This window comes from Cibotium barometz, chromosome 26 (assembly GCF_041138505.1).
Source record: "Cibotium barometz isolate CiBa-2024 chromosome 26, ASM4113850v1, whole genome shotgun sequence".
NCBI lineage: Eukaryota > Viridiplantae > Streptophyta > Polypodiopsida > Cyatheales > Cibotiaceae > Cibotium > Cibotium barometz.
The window spans coordinates 23,996,227-24,019,480 of NC_141071.1; the positions used below are offsets into that span (position 1 = coordinate 23,996,227).

Genomic DNA, 23,254 nt, shown 5'->3' on the forward strand with positions numbered 1-23,254 from the left:
CTGCCACCATTGACTATGGCATTTGCTCAAGTAAACACTACATAGAAAAAAAGTTGTGGCTGTTGAAGGAAGGTGGATGCTTAAATGCAGCGAGATAGCTACTAAGAAGTATTGGGATATGGAGGAGGAAGTGTGGATGGATAGACAAAAAAACATTCCTGCAGTTCAAAACCCTGTATCTATGTATGCAAGTGTATGTAGATGTGTGTGTGTGTGTGTGTGTGTGTGTGAGAGAGAGAGAGAGAGACAGAGACCTGTAACGAGCGCTGAACCAAAGATTCTCCTCGACTGTTAAATTCCCATGGACTATATCATCTTGCGGTACAAAGCCAATTATTTTCTTGTAACAACTGATGGGATCTGGCCTTCCATTAATCAGAATATCGCCAGTAGTGGTACTGCTGTATGCCTTTCCAGCCAAAGCATTCAAAAAGGTAGTCTTTCCGGCACCAGAAGGTCCCATTACAGCTGTTACACGTCCTGATGATAACTTCCCTGTCACATTGCAAAGGATTTTTTTCCCACTGCCTTTCAAGTACAAGGAAACATCTTTGAATGTAATCTCAATCCTCATACGCCTGCTATTATCATGTCGCTCTTGGCCTGCTTGAAGGACCACATCATTCCAACCCAACCGTCTGTTTTGCATTGCTTTCTCTCTTTCGATCTCCCCATAGGCATACCTCAAAATCTCACTTTTTGTTTGAGGAACCACTCGCTTCTGTGTGTGCAGACCATGGCCATCAGCAGGCACGGGCGGGACCTCAACCGGCTCGTATAAATCCTCTTCTACTGGGCGATCTTGTTGTAGGGTATCGAGTCTTGGAAATCTCTCCCCCTCCTGATAGGCACTTTCCTCATCAATAGTTCCAAATCTAGGATGTGCCTCATTAGAGCGCTGAACATGCATAGGTGCTAGTACTTGCATCTCTTCTGAGCCCTTAGGATAGCGTCGGGAGAAGGTGCGGCTGAGCCGCTTTGCTGCATCCACAGCGAATTTCCACCTCTCGACTGCATTGAAATGCTCCCGGACTTGCCGTACAACTTTCTCGTGCCTCTTTATTTTGCGCTTCTCACGGATGTGCATAACTTGGTCAGAGCAATTATAGACCAGTAAAAGTATTGTCGCCAAGCCCACCTGCATGTAATAACAGATTTTAATTTGCTCACGCGTGCATCCCAAAACAACATTAATTTCATTTTAATGACTTTTTCCCATTTTCCTGACAGTTCTGGCATACTAAATCAACCTAACATTCACGATTGCCTGTTGGCAAGCCATTTCTAGTACTGGAGAATTATTCTTCAGATCCAGTGAGGGTTGCAACCATCACTTTTAAGCCATTGCTCTGCCGAGGAATGTGAACCACTATGATTGCAACATTGTCATGCTCAATGGTCTATTACCTTCTTACTCTTTTTGGTCTCTCTTGCCCTCAAATGGGAGCTTCCAAAACTTAAATTTTCATAGACAATATGCTTTCATGGCATTTTCATCTGGTTTTCTCTGTTTAAATTTTCAAAATTGTATGGTTTCATGTGATTGCATGGTGTGCCATTGCATTTGAATCTTTACATTGAAAGCTATAGCATGCGCGCGCGCGCGCGCACGCACACACACACACACAAGCAACCGTGTACCTTTGATATGCCTCCCCTTGTACCTCCCACATATGATGTAAACAACGCACAAAAATACTAAATTCAATTTTTCTTGTGAAGAGCTAACAAGAGAATCAGGTTGAGGTGTTGTACAATTGTCATAAGACCATAGGTCTGAATATGTTGGGTTGTGGCTTGAGCATCACATGTCGTCAGCTGAAAGCATTCTGCAATTGTCAACAGTAACAGGTTAATAAGAAAGGCAATATTACTGCACTCTACACTTCCAATTGAGCATTTGAACTTATATGATGCTTACTACTCTGTGTTGTAGACCCTTGCCTGCAATAAAATCTGCCAGAAAAGAACACAAAATCAGAAAAGATACACTTTCCAAGATCTTCAAAGACCAGCCTTTAAGCACGAACATTACCCCTTGTCACACTGGCGAATATCAGTTGTAGCTGGACAGTAAGAGCCTCCAGGACAAAATGTCCCATTGGAGTTGGTAAGGTCTGCCCAAAGGTTGGCTCCTCCACAAGAATAATTCCTACCAGGAGTCACCTGGTAGTCATATCTGATTAAACAGCAACAAAAGTTTATTGTCTTGGCACTCTCTCTCTCTCTCTCTCTCTCTCTCTCTCTCTCTCTCTCTCTCATACCATTGTCCCTATCCGTAAGGCAAGAGACCCCGTGGATCTAAATAACTACAGAACCATTATGATTGAGCACACTTTGGCCATAATTTATGGGGGCCGTGTTTGAGGCTGAGATGAACTCCTTGGCAGAGAGACATAGACAGGGCTCTAGGTCAGGCAGGCTTTAGAAGCAATTAATCTACCCTGGATCACATTCATATTCAAGGCCATCATCGAGGAGGCAAGGGCATATAGACAACAGGTGTAATGTTGATTTGTGGATTTTCAGACGGCTTTTGATTTGGTCCTCCCCAGATCCTGATTCCTAGCCCAACTACAGGAGCTCCATTTTCCATCTGAGATATGTGGGAGGTGATGACCCTTTATGCGTCTGCGATCGATTGGGTCTGGCACAAGGAGGCTTCTCACGTGAGATTCACAGCATTATTGGTGTCAAACAGGGCTTCACACTCTCTCCCACACTGTTCAAGCCATACAGACATGAAATTTCAGGTTTTGTTTACAGATTGGGAGAGTCTTCAGATTGCAATAAGCCTAGGCAATTGTGCCCCTCCTATATACGGATGACATACTTCTTATTCGGATTCGCTAGAGGGGTTGCAATGACACTTGGATGCTTCGCAGACCTGTTGTAACGTGAAAGATCTTTCAGTGAATATTGGTAAAGCCAAAATTATGATTTTTAGCACCTCCTGGCAGGTTGCATCTAAACAGTTTTCAACAAAGGAGATGCAGTTGAAATAGTCACATCATATGTCTATCTTGAAGTAACTTGCTAGCCCTATCTTCACCATCCAACCAGCTACCCAGGCCCACTTGGCAAGGGGGTATGCCGCATTGGCCCAGTAGAACTTCCAAGTTTCAGGAACAGAGTACCAAGTGTTGCCTCTTTAACACTTTGGTACAGTCCACTGCAATGTAAGGCACTCCTTTATAGGGACCGGACTTAGGAGCAGAGGACTGGAAGAGCAAGACCAAGGTTATGAGCTCACAGTTGGTGGCTTCCAGACTGAGCTTCACATGTTACATCCTGATCGGCCTAGGATTAGGTTGACCCAAGGTGAGGGGTGTGCACTAACCTAGGTTAGGGTTAGGGCTTAGTAGGGCGAGGGGATCTCGAAGGTTCACACGTAGGCTAAGGGCACTAGCAGGATGAGGTCTGGATTGGCCATGGGCTCATAAATGATAGCCAAGGGCTAATTAAAGCTAAAAAGCTAATAAATAAAGCTAGGGCCAATAATAGCAGGGTTATTGCTGTGTAAGTGACCGTGGGGGCACTTATTAGTCATAAGGAGGTATCCACACCGTAATAGGAGAGTTATGAGGGGCGTGCAGGACCTTGTGACCATAAAGCTACCAGTGGGTGGCTGACCTAATGGTATGGGATGCCATCAAGGCTTGGTAGGCTCCTGACAGTTAGGTTCAAGGCGCTAAACCTACGGCTGGGCGGTGAGTCACTAGCCGAAATTCTTCTATGAAATCCAAGTTAGGATTTCTTAGGTATGTGGGTCTAACCCTAGTCCTCAGTGGTTTTTATGTCAGTTGATCCTTGGGTAGGTCTACTGGAGACCCTCTCATATGCAGGGAATAGGTAGGCATTGTCTCATCCTACGTTTACTTGGGAGTCACCTTTTCTAGACGATGCGCCCACAGGCCGAGGCTTGGCTAATGAGAGGTACGGGGCTTTGGCTCAGATAGAGCGACAGTGCTTCCATGCTCACTTTCACGAGCCTAGCACTAAGCGGTGACTTTTCGACACTTGTGCACCTATTGTGATGTATGGGGCCTCCTTTTGTGGGGACCAATCCTTGGACAGGAGGGCTAAAGGCGCTAGGAGGATGAGGTTTGGCTTGGTCATGGCCTTATAAATAATAGCTTGAGGCTAGTTATATAGCCAAAAGCTTATAAATAGAGACATGGCTCCACATGCAAAGTCCCTGGCGTCCCATACCACCAGTACACACCCATCGGATGTTAGCATGGAGTAGTCTCAAGGCCTCAAGTCCAAGTCTGAGGAGCTCGCCTCAAACTAACTCATAAAATCACTTATATAGGCCTCCTATAGCCAAATATAACATGTGTCTCATACAAGCTACTTACCCCCACTTAAGATGCCTTACCCCTAGGCTACACTTAATCTAACCTGAAGGTCTTAACACTAGTTAGCCTTGGGACGTAACATACTTACCCCCTTAAGAATCCCTGATGTCCTCAGCAACGAATATGAGGAAGCGACTCTTCAGCCTACGCACTAACTCCCATGTAGCCTCAACTTCAGACCCTCCTTTCCATTTGATAAGTATTCTATAAACAAAACGTTTGCTTACATAACACGTGGGGCTGATTTTTAATATTGTGAAGATTCTAAGGTGTAAACCTTAGTGGTTTAAATCAGCCCATTTGTGTCTTGCTTTCAAAAAGGGGCACTAGGAGCAGAAGTAACAATTCAGCCTGGAAGGGGTGCAAATCATGAAGCGATGCCAGAAGGAGACGCGAATGAAGCTAAGGATGCTTGCCAATTGGTATAAATTGTACTTTCCATCTCTCATTTGGGGATTTTACTCTATTATGGCTGAGAAAAAAAAATCAGCGCATAGAAGGCAAAGGAGGAAAAATTAGGGTTTCCGTTCTCTCTCTCTCCTCCATACAACTCAGGCTAGGGTTGAATTAGGGTTGCTTCCTCTATCTAGGTGTCTAACCTAGCTATGGACATCTCACAAGGCAGAAATTAATTTGCTCTGACACCCCAGTAAGGGTTTCCTATCTAATTAAACATGATTAGAGATTAGTTTAAGACAAGATAGTACTTAAGATAAGATGTTTTAAGTGGAAAGCCAAGTGTGTTACATCAATCGTCAAGGCCTTAATTAGGGCTTGAAAAAGTACAATTGAAGAGACACATCCCTAGTATAGGGTTGTGCCAAGCTATGTCATTTAAACGAACAATTGTCTTTTGGATGAGACGTGTCCTTTCATAGTAACCCTTGCTACAGGTTGTGTCCTTTCAAGGCACCCTTTCACTAATAATAAATGATTAAAGTGTAGTTAGAGAGATTAAGAGAGATTAGTCACAAATCGTGACAATAGCAACAGTAGTCACTTACAGATTATTATCATTATGGCTTGACACTTGATCTATGGCATGACCAAGAGTTGCCATACCTTGTTGTGGACATGACAAATCACAGATAGACTTGCCGAGGGCTTGTACAGGTAGGCATTGGTGGTATGCCTCTATACAATCATAGATGTCGTGGACCCACTTTGATCTAGGAAGAAATAAGGTCTACCTGTGCATGTGAACCACCTCTTAGAGGGGTCACTTATGTGTTTGTGTATGTGTGTGCACTGTGTACCACCTCTTAAGAGGGGTCGCAATAATATCTAGATATTTGTGTGTGATGTGACATAAGCAATAATGTCACGAGAAGAACCTTTGGGCCTATAAAGGTCTTGTACTTTCAATGATATAAACACACAACTATCCCATTATTGACTCATGCAAGTCTCTCTTTCGAGAGTGTATTCTAACACTCTCTCTCTTTAAGTTTTCGTTGTCTATGCTTTAGCTTCAGCCATGTTTGTTTATCAACCTCAGTAGACTGCAAATCAAGCTCCACCATAACCAAAAGGTATCAGTGCAGAGTTCTATCCTCCCAATGCTGCCCGCATTCTCTTGCAACCCTCTCCATCTGATGCGCATGCTACTACCCCCATCATCTACGTGCTGCTGTCCACCACCAACAGGCTGCTGCCCATGAAGCTTCCCCCAACCGTGCTGCACCCCAACCTATAGAGAGAGAAGAAAAATAGCCCATGCAAGCACTTGCAACTCAACATTCGGCAAAATCAGTACAAAGGTACAAATCAAGTACAAATATCATTGCTAAAGCCTAAGATACATATGGGGCTTTTGATAATTTCAATAGAGCAATATTGAGCATCTCTTCTTTTGTGGTGCATTCCTTGCCTATAGCATTAATGAAACCCTAATTTTAGGGACATTCTTAGTAAGGGACTAGACACTGACATTGGATTCCATCCTTTGTTAAGATCTTCCTGTCATTTTGCCTAAAATGGCTTCCCATTTGCTCATTGAGAAGTTTGATGGAGAAAACTTCCATACATGGCAAACAAAACTGAAATTCAGCCTAAGATGAAGATGCAGCTAAAAAGGCTTGGAAACTAAGGGATCAAAGAGCCTTTGGCCTAATAGCCCTTGGCCTCTCTGACAATTTTATCCATCATGTAGCAAACTACATGTACACTTAGGGCCCACGTAATACACGGGTTATTTTTCCTTTCAGCACTTTTGTTTCCATGTTTACGATCTTCAGTTTACACATGGAACTCTTATAAGACTTGTTGGTCTCGACTCTCATAGAGTCATTGGGTCTTTAGTAGATGTTAATAAAACATCTCTCTCTGCCATCAGATCAGTTCTAGCCAAGGTTGGTATCATCAATAGCTCGTCACAGCATACCTCTCTACACAGGATCATCTATCGATTACATGTACATACACTAGTGTTAAATGTTTTCATTTTACTTTCTCTTTCAATTTTCCATGGCACTGCATATCCATGGTAACATTATATCACTTTTGGTCCTATAGACCCTTGGGGTCTTTTGTAGACCATCGGGGTCTCTCATAGACCCTTCAGGTCTTTCGTAGACGTTAATATTACTCTCTCTCTCTCTCTGTGGACGTTAGGAGGACATGGATACAGCTGACTGAGGAGCTGGGCACAAAGATGGCTTTCTACAGAGAGCATTTTCTTCAGCTCACAGCAGATGGTTTTGTGATCAGGCCCAGTTACATGGATGTACACTTGTCTCATGCAGTACGATGTGCTATTGGTCAGATTCGCACATCCTCACACCAGCTTGAGATTGAGATTGGCCGATATAGAGGTATACCAGCTGAGGCCAGGATATGCCGAGTATGCCATGGGGAGCCAGAGACAGAGCTGCATTATATATGCCATTGTACTGCATACTATGAGATACGTGGTCATTTTCACTGTTTATTCAGAGAGGGTTTTGGACCACTTTCCAGAGTCATGGGGTACCAGGACTAGAGGTGTTTGGGATTCTTCTTGCTTGAGCTGCGGAGATATAGAGATGGCCTGCTTAGGCGCACAGAGAGCCAGACTCAGAGGCACATTACAGACTTCTTTAGTCCAGGCATCACTGCGCCAGATGGACCACAGCAGAGCAGGACATGGATACCGCCCACACCAGCGGTACACTGATTGATCGTGCGATTGAGCTTGGGTGGTCCAGACGCCCATGACTACGGAGGAGGGCATCCCAGCATAGACGGAGGTTGCAGCAGCGGATTCGGATTATTCTTGCGAGACATGCGGGACACCCAGTCAGGGTGCTGACCACAGAGGATATTGAGGAGATCCGCCAGCGTCCGATGCGGCACATATTATGAGATGGAGGCACCTCCATAGTGTACCCCCCGTCCCACATGATATTGTATCCCCTCACTATACTCAACTCACCTCCATAGCGTAGCCCCCTCTCACTATATTCACACCCTATAAGGGTTTCTGTTTACCTTCCAGTTCCAGTTTCATTTTCTAGGTGCCAGTAGTATCATCTTTATTTTTCTTTTCCATTTTCTAGTTTTTTATCCAGTCATTGTATTAGATCCACCATGATGTAACTTTTTGGTCTCATAGGTCATTATGGCCTTTTGAAGACGTTAATATAACATTTCTTTCATTTCTCTCTCTCTCTCTCTCTCTCTCTCTCTCTCTCTCTCTAACATTGACCATGGACACTATTTTATTTTATTTTCCATTCCATGATGAGGTATGCCATGGACATTATTGTATCACTTTGGTCTCATAGGCCCATTGTGTCTTAGTAGATGCTCTCTCTCTCTTTTTTTTTCGTAATAGAAGATATATGCTCTCTCTCTCTCTCTCTCTCTCTCTCTCTCTCTCTCTCTCTCAAAATGTTGGAGAAACAAGTACAATGTACAACCTCAAGTTCAACAAAAAAAAAAGAGGTCCAAAGGAGATTTACATACGGTGAACAAAGGCCTTCGACCATAGTAGCTTTTGGGCATTGAGCTCCTAGAGGACAAGCTGTCAAACACTGTAAAGTTTCAGCATCATGAAAAATATAAAGACTTAAATGCTACACTGCATATAACTATTCATTGCTATCATCTTTCAAACAAACGGTAACACCATTCCTCTCCCTCCCTCCCTCCCTCCCTCCCTCCCTCCCTCTCTCTCTCTCTCTCTCTCTCAACAAAGGCCTTCAACCAGAGTAGCTTTTGGACACTAAGCTCCTAGAGGACACACTGTCAAACACTAAAAAGTTCAGCATCATGAAAAATATAGAGACTTAAATGCTACACTGCATATAACTATTCCTTTGCTATCATCTTTCAAGCAAAAGCAGCGCCCTTCCTCTCTCTCTCTCTCTCTCTCTCTCTCTCTCTCTCTCTCTCTCTCACCTTTGCCTCTCGCCTACCCTCCTCGCCCTTGCCTCTCGCCTCTGCTCATTCACGCCAGGCCTAGTGCAGGGTACCGCCAGGCCTGGGCGGTTACCTCAAATAAGGGGCCCGCCTTGTCATAGCTGATGATACAGATGCAGATGCAGGTGGTACAAACGACCTAGCCCTACCAGCGATCCATAGTGCCAAAGAAGTGGTACGCTCGTGCCCTGGTAACACCGACCAAAACCCTAACCAGTCAAAGCTCGAGCTCATGGGAGGTGTTCCTCCTAACAGAAATCGATAAGCTGCGAGAGGAGAATGGCAAGCTGAAGGATCAGCTCACCGAAATTGAAACCGACTGGCCTCCCTTGAGGGCAAGCCCGACCCAGTTCAGGCAGTTCAGAAGCAAATTCATGCAGCCAAAGCAGAGTTCATTGAAGCTACAGAAGGTATGGAGCAACATCTTACTGCAGATATCATGTCAACCATCAAGGAAGAACTCCGAGAAAGCATTGCTGAGCATCTCCAAGTAGGTGGACTCCCCGAGGGTTGGGACGAGCAAGAAGTCAGAGAGCAAACAGAAATTGATGAAGATGAATACATCTCAGACAGAGATTATGAGGAGGCAACTCAGTAAGGCCCTCCCCCTCATTGATATAGGCAACCCATGGACCATTGTCAAGAAAGGGAAGCATGCCATTGCGAAATATCACAACAAACAGGACAAGATCCAAGTTCTCCGACAGTCCAAATCATTACAGGGCACCACGCTCTGGTTAGCTGATAAACTCACTCCCCTTCAGCTTAAAAACAAAAGTACAGAACTCGCCAAAGTCCAAGCAACCCGCCAAGCTGGAAAGTGGGCAGTCTACCGCGACGGAAGGTCAATAATCGAGGACTTCCGTAAGCCTAAACCCAATTACCTAGCATTCTAATGTGCCATCGGCATTTGTTGTATCACAGATAGTTGTTTATCATCATAGGGTTTTCATTAATCTTTTGCTTGTGCCTAAGTGCACCCCGAAGTGCATTGTAATGACTGTGAGGTACCAGTTTTTGGTCCAATAAGCCTTCAAGGCATTCCGTGGACGTTAATATGACTCTCTCTCTCTCTCTCTCTCTCTCTCTCTCTCTCTCTCTCTCATACGCATCAAATATGTCTAACTCATGAATAGACACTTACGGATCATGCAAGATAAACCCCGGGGACAATAAAAGCCTGCACAGCAAGTCGCCGAAGTCCCAGCATCGCGTAATGGAATGGTAGTAGTGTTTTGATAAAGATCACTCATCTGTTTCACATTGACTTGCAGGCTCCTAGACCAACCATCTTCACATCCTTGACTCCAGTTGGTTTCATTGCAGTTGACATTTGAAATGGGTGAAGCCACTGTTCCTGATTCGCTGCTCTCTATAAGATTCACAAGTGAATCAATATAGGCTTTGATTTCCCCTGCACTGCATAGTCGGTCCAACATAGTTGCTGAAACAAAAACATACTAGTTAATGTTCAGACTTTATATGCACGGCAAAGCAGCTGGGTTATACCAACCATTATTCGTTCCAATTTTTGGCACGCAGTATTACAAGGATTTTAAACCATGGTTTTAAGGGACACCTTGTCTTTAAGTTGCAACCCAAAAAGGGCACCCAGATGTCTTCTGATGGGTCAGGATATTGCACCATGACCATTGGTCTCATATGAGCCCCTATGTTGTCAGTGTCTATTGTACAAACATTGGTGGTCAATATGTACACAGCCATATGTGGCCAACATAGACCAACCTACAATGACCAGTATATATATACCTAGATGAATCCAGGAACATGCCCAAATTCACCTTTTAGGAACGTGCATGTTATATAGAATGACCAGCATAGCCCATCCATAGTACATTCAGTTATCTACCATCAGTGCATCACTGTGCTTGCATCCTTTCATCTTCTCTGCATACAACCTCCATCTCATAAGTGTGTGTTGCAAAAACCATTTCATAAAGCTACGACAAAATGGTGTAAATAAAGAAGCGATTTGTGAGCTGCAAAACGCCGGGTGTGAGTGGGTGGGTATTCCATGAATTGCCTAACACCCTTGAGGTTTCGGGGCCTGTATGGATAGGCCAAGGTGCTGAACCTCTCATGTGAAGAGAAGTGGGAAGGGGGGAGGGGGGTTCTAGGAACTAGGTCCTCTGCACGCGCGTGCACACAAGCACATACATGCACAACAATACAAAAACCACTTAAGCTGGTTAAATTTATTAGAAGCAGCTAGGTCCAGAAATTAGCAGATGATCAATGAGTGTGATGTGGTAGGCAAGACATTCTTTTTAAAAAAACATCTTAATGTAAAAACCTTTCATCCTCAATTTTGTCACCACTTGTGGGGGTATGGAGACTAACCTTCTGTTTCAAACAAACATGCTGTCAAGAAGGTTAAATTCGCACTGAAATCAAAAGATGCATCTCTTTCCTTCACTCTGTGAGAAAAATAAAACAAAAATGTCTGATAATTAAAAAGCATCTAATAGATTTGCATGGCAAGCCCAAGATTGATGTAAACAGTCAAGAGGGCAGCAGATTACTTACGGGTCACCAACGCAGAAGTGGAACTGGCTAGCAAATCTGTTTGTATACTCCTGCACAGTGAGCTGAATGCTGGAGAACAGGGCCAGCTGGCACTGTTGCTGAGATTGTGAGCTTGTGAAAGCTGTGTTGCAGACATCAGGCAAGACTGATGTGTTTTGAGCTGCTGCAGGAGACATAAAGTTTGACAAGAGGAGAAAACAAAGGAGCAGAAAAACCTTCATTATGGACATGGAATGGGGCACAGTTGCCTTAAGGGCCTTGCTTTCCAAGTTATGCATCTTGTGTATAATTTTTCCGTTGCCATGTACTATTTGGGTACTTTTGATCATAATTTCGCCCTCATTGTGTGTAATGTGGGAACTTCTGCCCATGTTTTTGGCATCACAGTGTACTATGTGGGTACTTTTGCTCATGATTTTGCCCTCATTATGTCTCATGTGGGAGCTTTTGCCATCATTATGTACCATGTGGAAACTTTTGCCATCATTATGCATCATGTGGGTGCTATTGCACATGACCTGGGTGCATTTATTCGTGATTTTGCCCTCATTATGTACCTTGCCCTCATCCTGTACCATACGGGTACTTATACACATGCTTTTGCCCAAGTTTTTGATCTCCTCTTAACTACCAGAAGAAGAGTTGATCAAACTGTTAATCAATCTGTTGCAAATCTTTGATGAAGAGAGCAGTTTTCCGAAAGCCCCGTGCAGATTCAGCAGACCATGGAACTGCAAAAGATTCGGTTTTGCTTCTAACGCTGTTACCCTTCTCTGGATTGCCCAAAAGACGAATGTGCGTCGGAGATTTCTGGGAGATTACCTGCACAAGAAGCTTATAAAAAGAGATGAGCTACCGCGAATGATGGGTAGGGCAGGGGAGAGAAATGAAGCAAATTAGTGGCCAAAACTGGAGGTGGGCAATTTAGATGCTCCTGCTGGACTTGATTTGTACAGTGTGATTAGTGAAAACTCGATTAGGATTGTGTGATTAGCAGGTCAAATTGCTACTGCATACACGCGCAAACGAACTGATTGATGGAAGAGGTCAACAGAGAGAAACCAGACAATGCAGATGAGTCTTTCAAGCCAGGAAAACTCTTGGGGAGAGAGAAAGAGAGAGAGAGAATAGGTCAACACACTCTCTCTCTCTCCCCCTTCCCCGTCTCTACCTCGCGGGCCCTCCCTCTTCAAATAGCATGGAACAACTGACTCGGTTCTACCATTGAGTTCCTCAACAACATTATCTATATATATATAATACATAACATATATGTTTAATATATATATAATATACTTATCATTGAGGAACTTATCAAACCAATTGAAACTTTATGTTGTTGAGGAACTTTTAAAACCAAGCCTTCTTGATTGAATATCTATCTATACATAAGAAATATGGCGTGGATTATTGTGTAGAAAATTTCTTCTTTATTGCCTTCCACCCAAGGCACATTGTCTTCGGGTTTCAAAGAACAAATCCACTACCTCCCCATTGCGAGGTTAAAGGCATTCATCTTAACTTGGTCTTCCACTCTACTGCAAATCTTGCAAACCAGTCCCATCAAACTTGGACATTGACTTAGAAATGTGACCTAGTTTGATTCTATCGCGTGGTCTAGGTGCATTGATGCCGGTGTTGGGGCAATCCCCTCTTGAACCTACCCCCTCTTCCTATTTCCCTTGCTAATCTTAGCACGTCTATGTGATTAAACCTCATGATGTTGATCATTATATGACTAATGTATGGGTTGGGTTGGGGTTGGTGGAGGGTATGGGTAAAGGGTATGGGTAAAGGGTAAGGGTTGGGTTGGGGTTGGTGGAGGGTATGGGTAAAGGGTAAGGGTAAGGATAAGGATAAGGCACCTTGGGTCGGGGCTGCTAGAGGGTAAGAGTAAGGGTAAGGATAAGGAACCTTGGGTTGGGGCTGGTGGAGGGTAAGGATAAGGGTAAGCATAAGGATATGGCACCTTGGTATATGCTGGCTGGAAGTGGAGTGTGTACCCTCACTCGTGTACCATGAATTGAGGGGTCATAATAATGAGGATAGTAACCCCCCCCAAAGGAAAGCTTTGAGTACCTTCAAAGATGTTTATGGAAGAATTTGTAAGAGGGAGCCAATTGAGACAATTGACTTTGAGGCCTTCATTCAATTGGGTGGGAGGACTTTTGAGGCCTTCATTAAATTGTGGGAGGACTTTTGAGGCCTTCATTCCCCTTCTTGTCCCTCTTCCAACTTCTGTTGCCACCCCCTTTCAGCAATCTCAATAGATTTGCCAATTGGTCTAGGTACAAAACATGGTGTTATAGGAGTAACTCTATCTCCTAGGGTTCTAAATGTAGGTCTTATTAGCCATCATAGTCGATGCTAGGAGTAACTCTATCTCCTAGGGTTCTAAATGTAGGTCTTATTAGCCATCATAGTCGATGCTAGAACAATCATTATAGGCATAATCCCTATTGTTGTTACTAGCACATGTGGACAATGTGTCAAAGTATGTACTCTTGTTGTTGTGGTTTTTGTCACGTTAGAGTCTCTTTTACTCCTATTGTGATCGTTTCTCTTAGGTTTGAAGTTCCTAAAGCTCTTCCCACATTAAGTTTCAAAGATTCATGTAGTGTTTGAGTTAATGTCTCACCAATAGTATATATGGTGAGTTTAGCATAATCAAAGTTCAATTTTGAGCTAGGTTTTCACTCTTTTTCCCTTATCATGTGTCTTATAATCCTGTTTAGGAATTTTCATTAAAGTTCTTGTTGTAGCCCATGAGTTGGTATAGTTATTTGAACGAGTTGGTAATCCCTCATGCATTTCAATCGCACTCCTTAACATTACAAATTACAATTAACTAAGACGAGTTGTAGCCCATGAGTTGGTATAGTTATTTGAACGAGTTGGTAATCCCTCATGCATTTCAATCGCACTCCTTAACATTACAAATTACAATTAACTAAGACGTAGTCTTACTCAATTGACTGAGATGTAGTCTCACTCAATTGACTAAGATGTAGTCTTACTCAATTGACTAAGATGTAGTCTCACTCAATTGACTGAGATGTAGTCTTGCCCTTTCTTCTAGCTGTTGTTGCTTCTAGTGAATGTACATCACCAATTGGTGTTCCAATACTCTGTGAAACATTTTGACATCAATAAAACTTCTTCTTGTTCTTGTTCATTAGTTGCTAACACATTAGTTTACAACTCATTTTCAATCCGCACAAGTTTAAATTGAAAGGTAATAATTATTCCAAAGGTCCCTACTGCTGGTTGTAAGCTGATTTCAAGATCCCTTGAAATTGCATCTTCCCTTAACTCTACATCTTCTTGTTATCCCTCCTCAACATAATTATATGTTATAGGAGACATCCCAAAATTACTTGAGGCTCTCCCTAACAAGTTGTCAAAACTTCTAGGTGGTGAGGGTGGCATCATTGAATTAACAATTCGTTCCGTTTACTGCCTTGATTAAAATCAATACTTCTTCCCTCTAATAGATTTATTCCTTGCTAGAAGTAGTGTTAAAAGATTCTTGGCATCTAAGGCTAGAATATCCTTGACGCAAATCAATACTTTCTTACCTCAGATCCATTAATTCATCACTAGAAGAAGTGTGAAAAGATTCTTGACATCTAAGGTTAGCAACACTTCCTTGTGTTTCATCAAAGTGACGGGAGCCTAGTTGAAATGAGGATCTCAAGATAATTAGATGCACTATTATTCGGATGGACATCTATCGTTTGTATGGACATCTCTTTAATAATTCAATGTGATTACAAGTACAATGGATCGGTTTAATATTAAATCTCTCGCTTAAAGAAAACTCAAGCTTATAGGTCTGTATAAATTTTTTCCTTATACAAATGACTTGTCCAATGTACGCTTCCAAATGTTTGATGTATGGTGCTACTTATATGCATGTATATAACATACACGTAAAAACACGTGTATATTTCAATTTAGTTTCTAGATGTATGATTGATATGTATACGTACAAGTTGTGAAACATACATCATACCTATTTGTCCACGGTCTAAACCTAAGTTATTTGCCGACATATGTCTGGATCTGCTCAGTGTACAAAATGAACCATACGCGTGGTGTGTCTAACGTATTGAGATCAACACATACACAATGTATGATTGAGATGTGTATCGATAAGGTACGGATAAGGTGCCACATGGCACTTTATGATTAGTCTATATGATTTACTGTGTAACACATGACACTTAATGATTAATCTATATAGTTTACCTCATGGCACTTAATGGTTATTCTATATGATTTGCCACATGTTAACTTCTCATTCAATCGTAAAAGATAAGATTCCCACCGCTAGCATATATAACTATAGTTGTCTAAATACAACTGGATTTATATCCATACAACTACAATTGTACTCACATACAACTGGATACAACTGTAAGGTCGACACATGTTTTTAGTTTTTTCTAGATTTCTAGCAAAAAATGAGTTTTTATGTTGGAATTTTGGGTTCTTTAAATAATGTAACAAGTGTATGCACACCAAATTTTACTACCGATTTAAAAGAATTTGCATAATTTTTATGAAATTTTAAGTTTTTTTAATAGAAAGGTGAAAATATAAAAATAAAGAAAATGTAAGAATTAAACAAAAATTAAACATGCAAAACAAGGAAAATACCCATCAACTCAATTCCATTAATGTTTCCCACCTTTTAATGAAACAAAAACAGCAAATAAATAAATAAAATTTTGCAACTAAGAATATACCTTACCTTTTGTTTCCACCCTAACTGAGGTTAAGATGAGATTGCAATAATCATGGGGAACTTAACATTTACTCGCTTTGAGACAAGTTTTGAGATGTTGCTTCCATTTGTTTGCTCCAATTCCAAGTCCACTCCAATGGCACCGAGATGTTGCTTTGAGACAAGTTTTGAGATGTTGCTTCCATTTGGTTGCTCCAATTCCAAGTCCACTCCAATGGCATTGATGCGATCTCCTAGCATGTCACTCATCAATATTGATTAACACCATAAGAAGGCTTGAATCTCTCACTCACTCACTCTTAAGAAAATGTAAGTAATCACTAGACATGACACAAATAAAGAGATCTCTCAAGCACAAAGTCTCCTCTCACTCTCACTCTCACTCTCAAGAAAATGTAAGTAATCAAGAGACACAACACAAATAAATAGCTCTCTCAAGCACAAACCCTCCTCTCTCTCAGAAGTTTACTAATACCATTTCAAATTATGTGTAAACGTATCTCATAAGTGCCTCAAAAGTCACGCTATATACAATGGCTATATATTCATGCTTGGCTAGGCATCCATTAAAAAAAGATTTTAAAAGACCAAGGCTTAGTTAAAATCACAGTTTCACAAAAGTGGTTTTGGCAAATTGAAGATGGTTTATGGATGTATGGAGTAAAGCTTGAGGATTAATGTCCTGCAAAAAGTTTTTTGGATTCGCGTATACAATAGCAAATCTATAATCAAGGGCTTAGGATTTTCCTCTTTCTTCTTCTTTAATTAGTGGCAATTTGTTTTCTTCAATTAATTAGTGGCAATTTGTTTTCTTCAATTAATTAGAAAATTAATTTAACTAAGCTATTTAATTTCTTCTAATCTAGGCTTAAGCCACATATCAACCATGCATTGGTGGCACAAATCACAAGTTGATGTCATGCCTAAAAGGAAGGTACAATCCAAAATAATAACAAGTAAGAGCCCCAAGTAATGAAGTTTCACCCACAACTCAAGCCCAGTTAGATCCCCACCAAAGCTTAAGGCTACTATAAAGGGAACTCTTCTATTTGGGTCCCTTTATAGTAGCTTAAGGCTACTATAAAGGGAACTCTTCTATTTGGGTCCCTAAACCCAAGATACCCTTTCCACCAACCCATGACCACACAACAAGATACCCTAGATACTATAAAGGAAACTCTTCTATTTGGGTCCTTTATCTCAAGATACCCTTGCCACCAACCCCTAACCACAACAAGTAGAGGTAAGCCAAGAACCTAAGTTAAACTTGACACCTATGCCCCACAAAGCTACTAGAAGCTCAAGGCTACTATGAAGGGAATCCCCACATCTGGGATTTGATGTAAAAGTATAGCCATTTATACGGTAGTGATGTGTGGATGTAGGCTAATAATGGTAGTGATGTGTGGATTTGAGGTCAAAGGTATAGCCATTTATATGGTAGTGATGTGTGGATGCAGGCTAATAATGGGCGGGCCACTTTTTCCCTCTTTAGGAGGTTTTTCCCTTGAGCGTATGTATGCACCATTATGAGTTTGTGTAAGTGACCTTATCATGTCACTTCACTCATTTCTCTTAATCTACTTTAAGTTTTGGGCTTTCCTATATCTCTCCTTGCTTACTACATCCATATGTGTGTGTTGCTACTTGATCTCCACTCCAACAATTGGTATCAGAGCAAGTTCTTTGGGCTCTCACCCCCTTGTCATCTTCTCCTAGAGTTGCTCTTTTGATTATCTCAGATTGAGCTATCCTCTTAGTTAGAGAAGATACATTCTAAGTTAACAAAGGTTTAATGTGTTTCAAAGCATTTCGAGCAAAGGTTTAATGTGTTTCAAAGCATTTCGAGCACGTTTTGGGCCTCATTTGCACGTTGTAAGATTTTCAAACATCCTAGGGGACTGTTAGTTCATACTATTTTTGTTTGATTTTGGGTATTCTTCACAACAGAAGGAGCATTTGGTGTATAGCTAGGGCCGTCATCATCTTCAACATCATTCACAAGTTGTAAAGTTTTTACAAGCATTCCAGGGAGTGTTAGTTCAGAGTGTTTTTGTTTGATTTTGGGTATTCTTCATATAGAAGCAGCATTTGGTGTATAAATAGGGTCATCATCATCTTCAACATCGCATCTTTGAGCTCACCTTCAATAGTTTCAATAGCATTGTCAACATATCATGGATTTTTGCATTCCTACTAAGTACTCTACACTGTAATTTTTTATACACTTTGCAAGTTTCCATTATTAACAGTGATCTGCTGGATGGTCAACATTATCCTCAATTTCTATGTGTTTTGATGTAACCATTGCATCCACCTTTGCATCTCCCACCACAATGAAACATTGCATCCACCTTTGCATCTCCCACCACAACGAAACAAGCTAGGGTGGGATGGCATGGATGCACATGCACATGAATCAGTGGCACTTTGATTGAAAAAGAGTACTATTCCTCATATGTGCTTGCTGGCACTTTACTAGGTGCATAACAAGGAATGAGTGGCCTACTTGCCTAAGCAGTTAGAGTCCAAGCATAGGAATGAGGGAGATTAAATGGATGATTTTCTCACAAGGATTAAAGATCTTAGGGAGCAGCTAGCATGTATTGATGATTCTTATCTGGACAATTCTTTGGAATCTACTATTCTTACATCTCTACCAACAGATTCATACTAAGGTTTTTCATCTCCACTTTGGCTCATGATGAAGAGTAACCCCAATGCTCTTACTTTTAATGAGTTGGTTATCGTACTCTTGCAAGAAGAGAAATTCTTGTGATGAAGAGTAACCCCAATGCTCTTACTTTTGATGAGGAGTAACTCCAATGCTCTTACTTTTTGATGAGTTGGTTGCAGTGCTCTTGCAAGAAGAGTGATCTCAGCAAAACCGAACTAGTATGTGTGTGCAAGATCAAACATAGCCACTCAAAAAGGTAAAGGCTAAACCTTTGCTCAGGGTGGCTATAAAGCCAAAGGAAGAATATAGAAAGGATGTTGAGAAGGGGCGTAATAAGCCTAAGAAGAAAGGCAAATGCAACTACTATTGAAAGCCAGACCATTACATCGAAGAATGTAGGAAAAAGGTAGAGAAGTAGAAGAAGAAAGAGTCACGCATGGCTGTAGTTGATGCATTAACACTTAAGTGCTGAAAAGAAGGAGTTAGTGAACTATGCAAAGGATGATTATGCATTCATTGTGCACTGTAGTTATGATCCTTCTATAAATGTATATATGTCAACATGATAGATCAACATGGCTGTAGTTGATGCATTAACACTTAAGTGCTGAAAAGAAGGAGTTAGTGAACTATGCAAAGGATGATTATGCATTCATTGTGCACTGTAGTTATGATCCTTCTATAAATGTATATATGTCAACATGATAGATCAACATGGCTGTAGTTGATGCATTAACACTTAAGTGCTGAAAAGAAGGAGTTAGTGAACTATGCAAAGGATGATTATGCATTCATTGTGCACTGTAGTTATGATCCTTCTATAAATGTATATATGTCAACATGATAGATCAACACGTCTAGTACGTCTCAACATGAATTATTTTCCTCGCTTGAGTGTGCTCCTCAAGGAGGAATAATCACGTGTAAACAATTCCTCATATCCAATAAAAGGAGTTGGTAAGGTTGTTCTAACTGCTACAAATGGTGGGATAATTACTTTCTCAAGAGCCTTATTTGTGTTAGCCAAAAAGGACTTGTCATCTCTACCATTGCTAGGGCAGGCCTAGTGGTTCGATTTGTTAATGAAAGGTGCAGAGTTCATGATCGAAGTGATGGAGACATCATTGTGATATTTGGTACTCTAAGCCATGGGCTTTATAAGTTGGACATGCATGAGAGATACTATGAGTGACGCGGAGCTATGGCATGCCCACTTTGGTCACTTGATTTTTGGCAGTTTATTGTATCTTAAAAGGCAAGAAATGGTGTCAGAGTTGCCAAAGCTTGAGGCCCCTATCAAACATGTATGTGAGGGTGCATTTTAGGCAAGATGCAATAGCATCATTCTCGAAGGATAGATTAGTTAGGGCTATCTAGAAATTACACCATATACGTAGTGATATATGTGGTCCCATGAGGACACCATCGATCAAGGGATGTCTCTACTTTGTGACTTTTAATGACTACTCCAGGCACATCGGGGTGTATCCATTAAAGGAAAAGTCGTAGGCTTTTACATGCTTTGACACTTTGTTTCTATGGTTAAAAATATGACTTTTATTAATGACTACTCCAGGCACATTGGGGTGTATCCATTAAAGGAAAAGTCATAGGCTTTTACATACTTTGACACTTTGTTTCTATGATTGAAAATATGTCTACATGTAAAGTTGGCACCCTTCATACAGATCAAGGGGGGGGAGTATATGTTAAAGGAGTTTCATGTGTATATGGTTGAAAGAGGCATAAAACATCAATGCACAGTACCTTATATACCTCAGCAAAATGGTAAAGTTGGCACCCTTTGTATAGATTGAGGGGGGAGTATATGTCAAAGGAGTTTCATGTGTATATGGCAGAGGAAGACATAAAACATCGATGCACATTGACTTATATACCTTAGAAAATGATGTGGTTGAGAGGAAGAATAGATCTCTCATGGGGCGATGGCACATTACATGGTTCAAGGCTAGGATTTGCCTCATGTTTTTTGGTTAGAGGTAGTTATATGTGCCTCTTATATGCTAAATAGATGCCCCACCAAGGACTTCTTATTATAGACAATTACCCCTTATGAAGCTTGGAATGGTAGGAAGCCCTTTGTGGCTCATTTTCATGTTTTTGGTTATCTTGCTTATGCTCTTGTTCTTGAGCAAAGACACAATATGCTAATGATAAGGCACTAAAATGTATTTGGCACCACAAAGTAGATTTTGGTAAATAGAGATGTTGTCTTTGTTGAGAACTCAGTTCAACCCATGGTTTTATGTAAAAAAAAATAGCGGAATGTATGCTAACAAGACATCTTTGATACACTCCAATGTTAAGTAGCCATATGTGGAGCAAATAAATGTTCAAAAAGGTGCTACAAATCAGTCCATACTAGTGGCTGAAAATCAGCTCGAATTTCAGCCCACAAATTAACCTATTGATGAGGCAATTATGGATGATACATAACAGTCATACAAGCATCCAAGAGTATGCAAAAATGGTTGGTGTGGACATTGCGAGATAGCAAATTAGCTACTCCTTTACCTAGCAAGACACGTGCAGGTTCTTATCAAATATCTTATTTTTTTTGTGGATCATGGTCTTGTTGCCAATTAAATGAAGAGGAATCTATTTCCTGTGAGGAAGCATTGGAAAATGATCATTGGATATAGGCCATGCAGGAAGCATAGAAAAATGACCATTAGATGTAGGCCATGCATGATGCGTATGACTCAATTCTCAAAAATGACACTTAGTGTTTAGGAGATTTATGTTATGGTAAAAAGGACATTGGTATGAATTGGGTTTATAAGCTAACGTGTAAAGCTAATGATAGGCAAGGCTTATTGCAAAGGGTCATACTCAAGAGAAGGGCATATATTAAGGTGAGACCTTTACACCCATGTCTTGTATATCTTCGATCGGGTGTATTATTGCATTGGCAATGGATCATGGTTCGAATGTACATTAGTTGGATATTGTTACTCCTTTTCTATACACTTTTTAAATCCCCACTCTAGCTTAGATATTTCACATTCTATATGGCCAAAGACCCACCTTTGTAATAAAAGCCGGCCATATAAGGCTTGTATATGTAAAGAGAACCTGTTTTGGGTAAAGCCCACATTGTATATGGCCAAAGGCCCATCTTTATAATTAAAGTTGGCATATAAGGCTTGTAATGTAAAGAGAACATAAAAGGAGATTACGTGACATTTTGTGAGCATACCATTTTGTTGTTAACATCTTGTTTACTTTTTTAATCACCTCATTAGTCTCCTTAACCATGTCTACAATTACTTGCTATGAGCCACCCTATATCCATGTTTTTTAACATAGCTAGATGTGGAGTATGAGAGAGAGAGAGAGAGAGAGAGAGAGAGAGAGAGAGAGAGAGAGAGAGAGAGAGAGAGAGAGAGAGAGAGAGAGAGAGATGGAGTAAGTAGAGAGAAATTTTGCTAGCTTCTCCCTCTTGTGCGATTGGGTTACAAAGGTCCAAGCATTAGATCAGGAGAGCTTGAGGGCTTGATCACCCTGGTTTTAGCAATGCATTGTCATGACTTTAGATGGGTTTTACTCCTTGGTGTTGACATGCTTATTATTAGGCTACAGCTATACATAAGAGGCAGGGTGTAGAACGCCAGAGTGGGATCAATAGACACACTCTATTGATCCATTATTTGTTTATTTTTAGCCCATGAGTTGCAAAACTTGTGGTAGAGTGATTATGTCAAGTTTAGGGTGTGATTAAGTGATTAGGGTGTAATTAGGAGTGAAGTATGTAACCCTTCTTTTTTATGTTTTTTGTTGTTTTTTCTTCATTGGTGAAGAAGATGGATGGTTGAGTTAAGCTCCCCCTTATAAGATTGAGGTTAGAAATCTCTCTTGTTAGGCATTTTCATTGACATCATAAGCATTATATTAGGATAAACATGCTAATTAGGCTAAATTATAATTTTTTTCACTGTCCAAAGGGAAAAAATGGCCCATTCTTTAAATTGATTTATAATAACTATTCATTTGGATGTTTGCATGGTAGAATAAACATTTTGGAACCATTGCTAAGCTAGCTACCAAGCAAAAAACTAGGAAAAAGCAAGGAAACAACGTGTTGTAAACTAGAAGTGTTTCCCAGTCGAAATCGCTAAAATGGTTTTGATACTAGAAGTAAGATCATTTGGAGTAGAATCATCCAATCCAGCCTCTAGAATCATATTATTTTGACTAGGGTGGCACAATTGTTGACCTAACATCTGGAATCATTTGCAAGTGTCATCATGGGCTATTAATTAGCAATAATGGTTGGAACATGAGAGTTAGTGCCATTGTACCTGCCAAATCTATAGGGAATATTTTTTGGAGGTGCAATAATTGCACCACAGTTGAGACATCACCTGATTGACATTAATAGTTGACAAACAATTAAATCGGCTCAAAATTTAAAAGTATAATCGCCCGATCCCATAGTACAAGAGTATAATTACTGAGATCCAAGGGTTGAATCGTTTAAAATCTAGAGTCTGATCA

The 23,254-nt window shown here is 41.0% G+C and overlaps 1 protein-coding gene across 1 annotated transcript in view; it reads right to left on the reverse strand.

The window, feature by feature from the left end:
• LOC147623796 (ABC transporter G family member 28-like) overlaps window positions 1-12,534 on the reverse strand; it is a 24,601-nt gene extending 12,067 nt beyond the window's left edge. The window contains exons 1-8 of the mRNA XM_086820413.1: window positions 11,310-12,534; window positions 11,124-11,200; window positions 9,907-10,206; window positions 8,307-8,364; window positions 2,036-2,179; window positions 1,922-1,956; window positions 1,756-1,829; window positions 255-1,138 (exon numbers count right to left, since the gene is read on the reverse strand). Coding sequence (XP_086676539.1) covers window positions 255-1,138; window positions 1,756-1,829; window positions 1,922-1,956; window positions 2,036-2,179; window positions 8,307-8,364; window positions 9,907-10,206; window positions 11,124-11,200; window positions 11,310-11,905 — 2,168 coding nt within the window. The 5' untranslated portion in view covers window positions 11,906-12,534. The remainder of the gene's footprint in view (window positions 1-254; window positions 1,139-1,755; window positions 1,830-1,921; window positions 1,957-2,035; window positions 2,180-8,306; window positions 8,365-9,906; window positions 10,207-11,123; window positions 11,201-11,309) is intronic.
• Window positions 12,535-23,254: the final 10,720 nt, after the last annotated feature.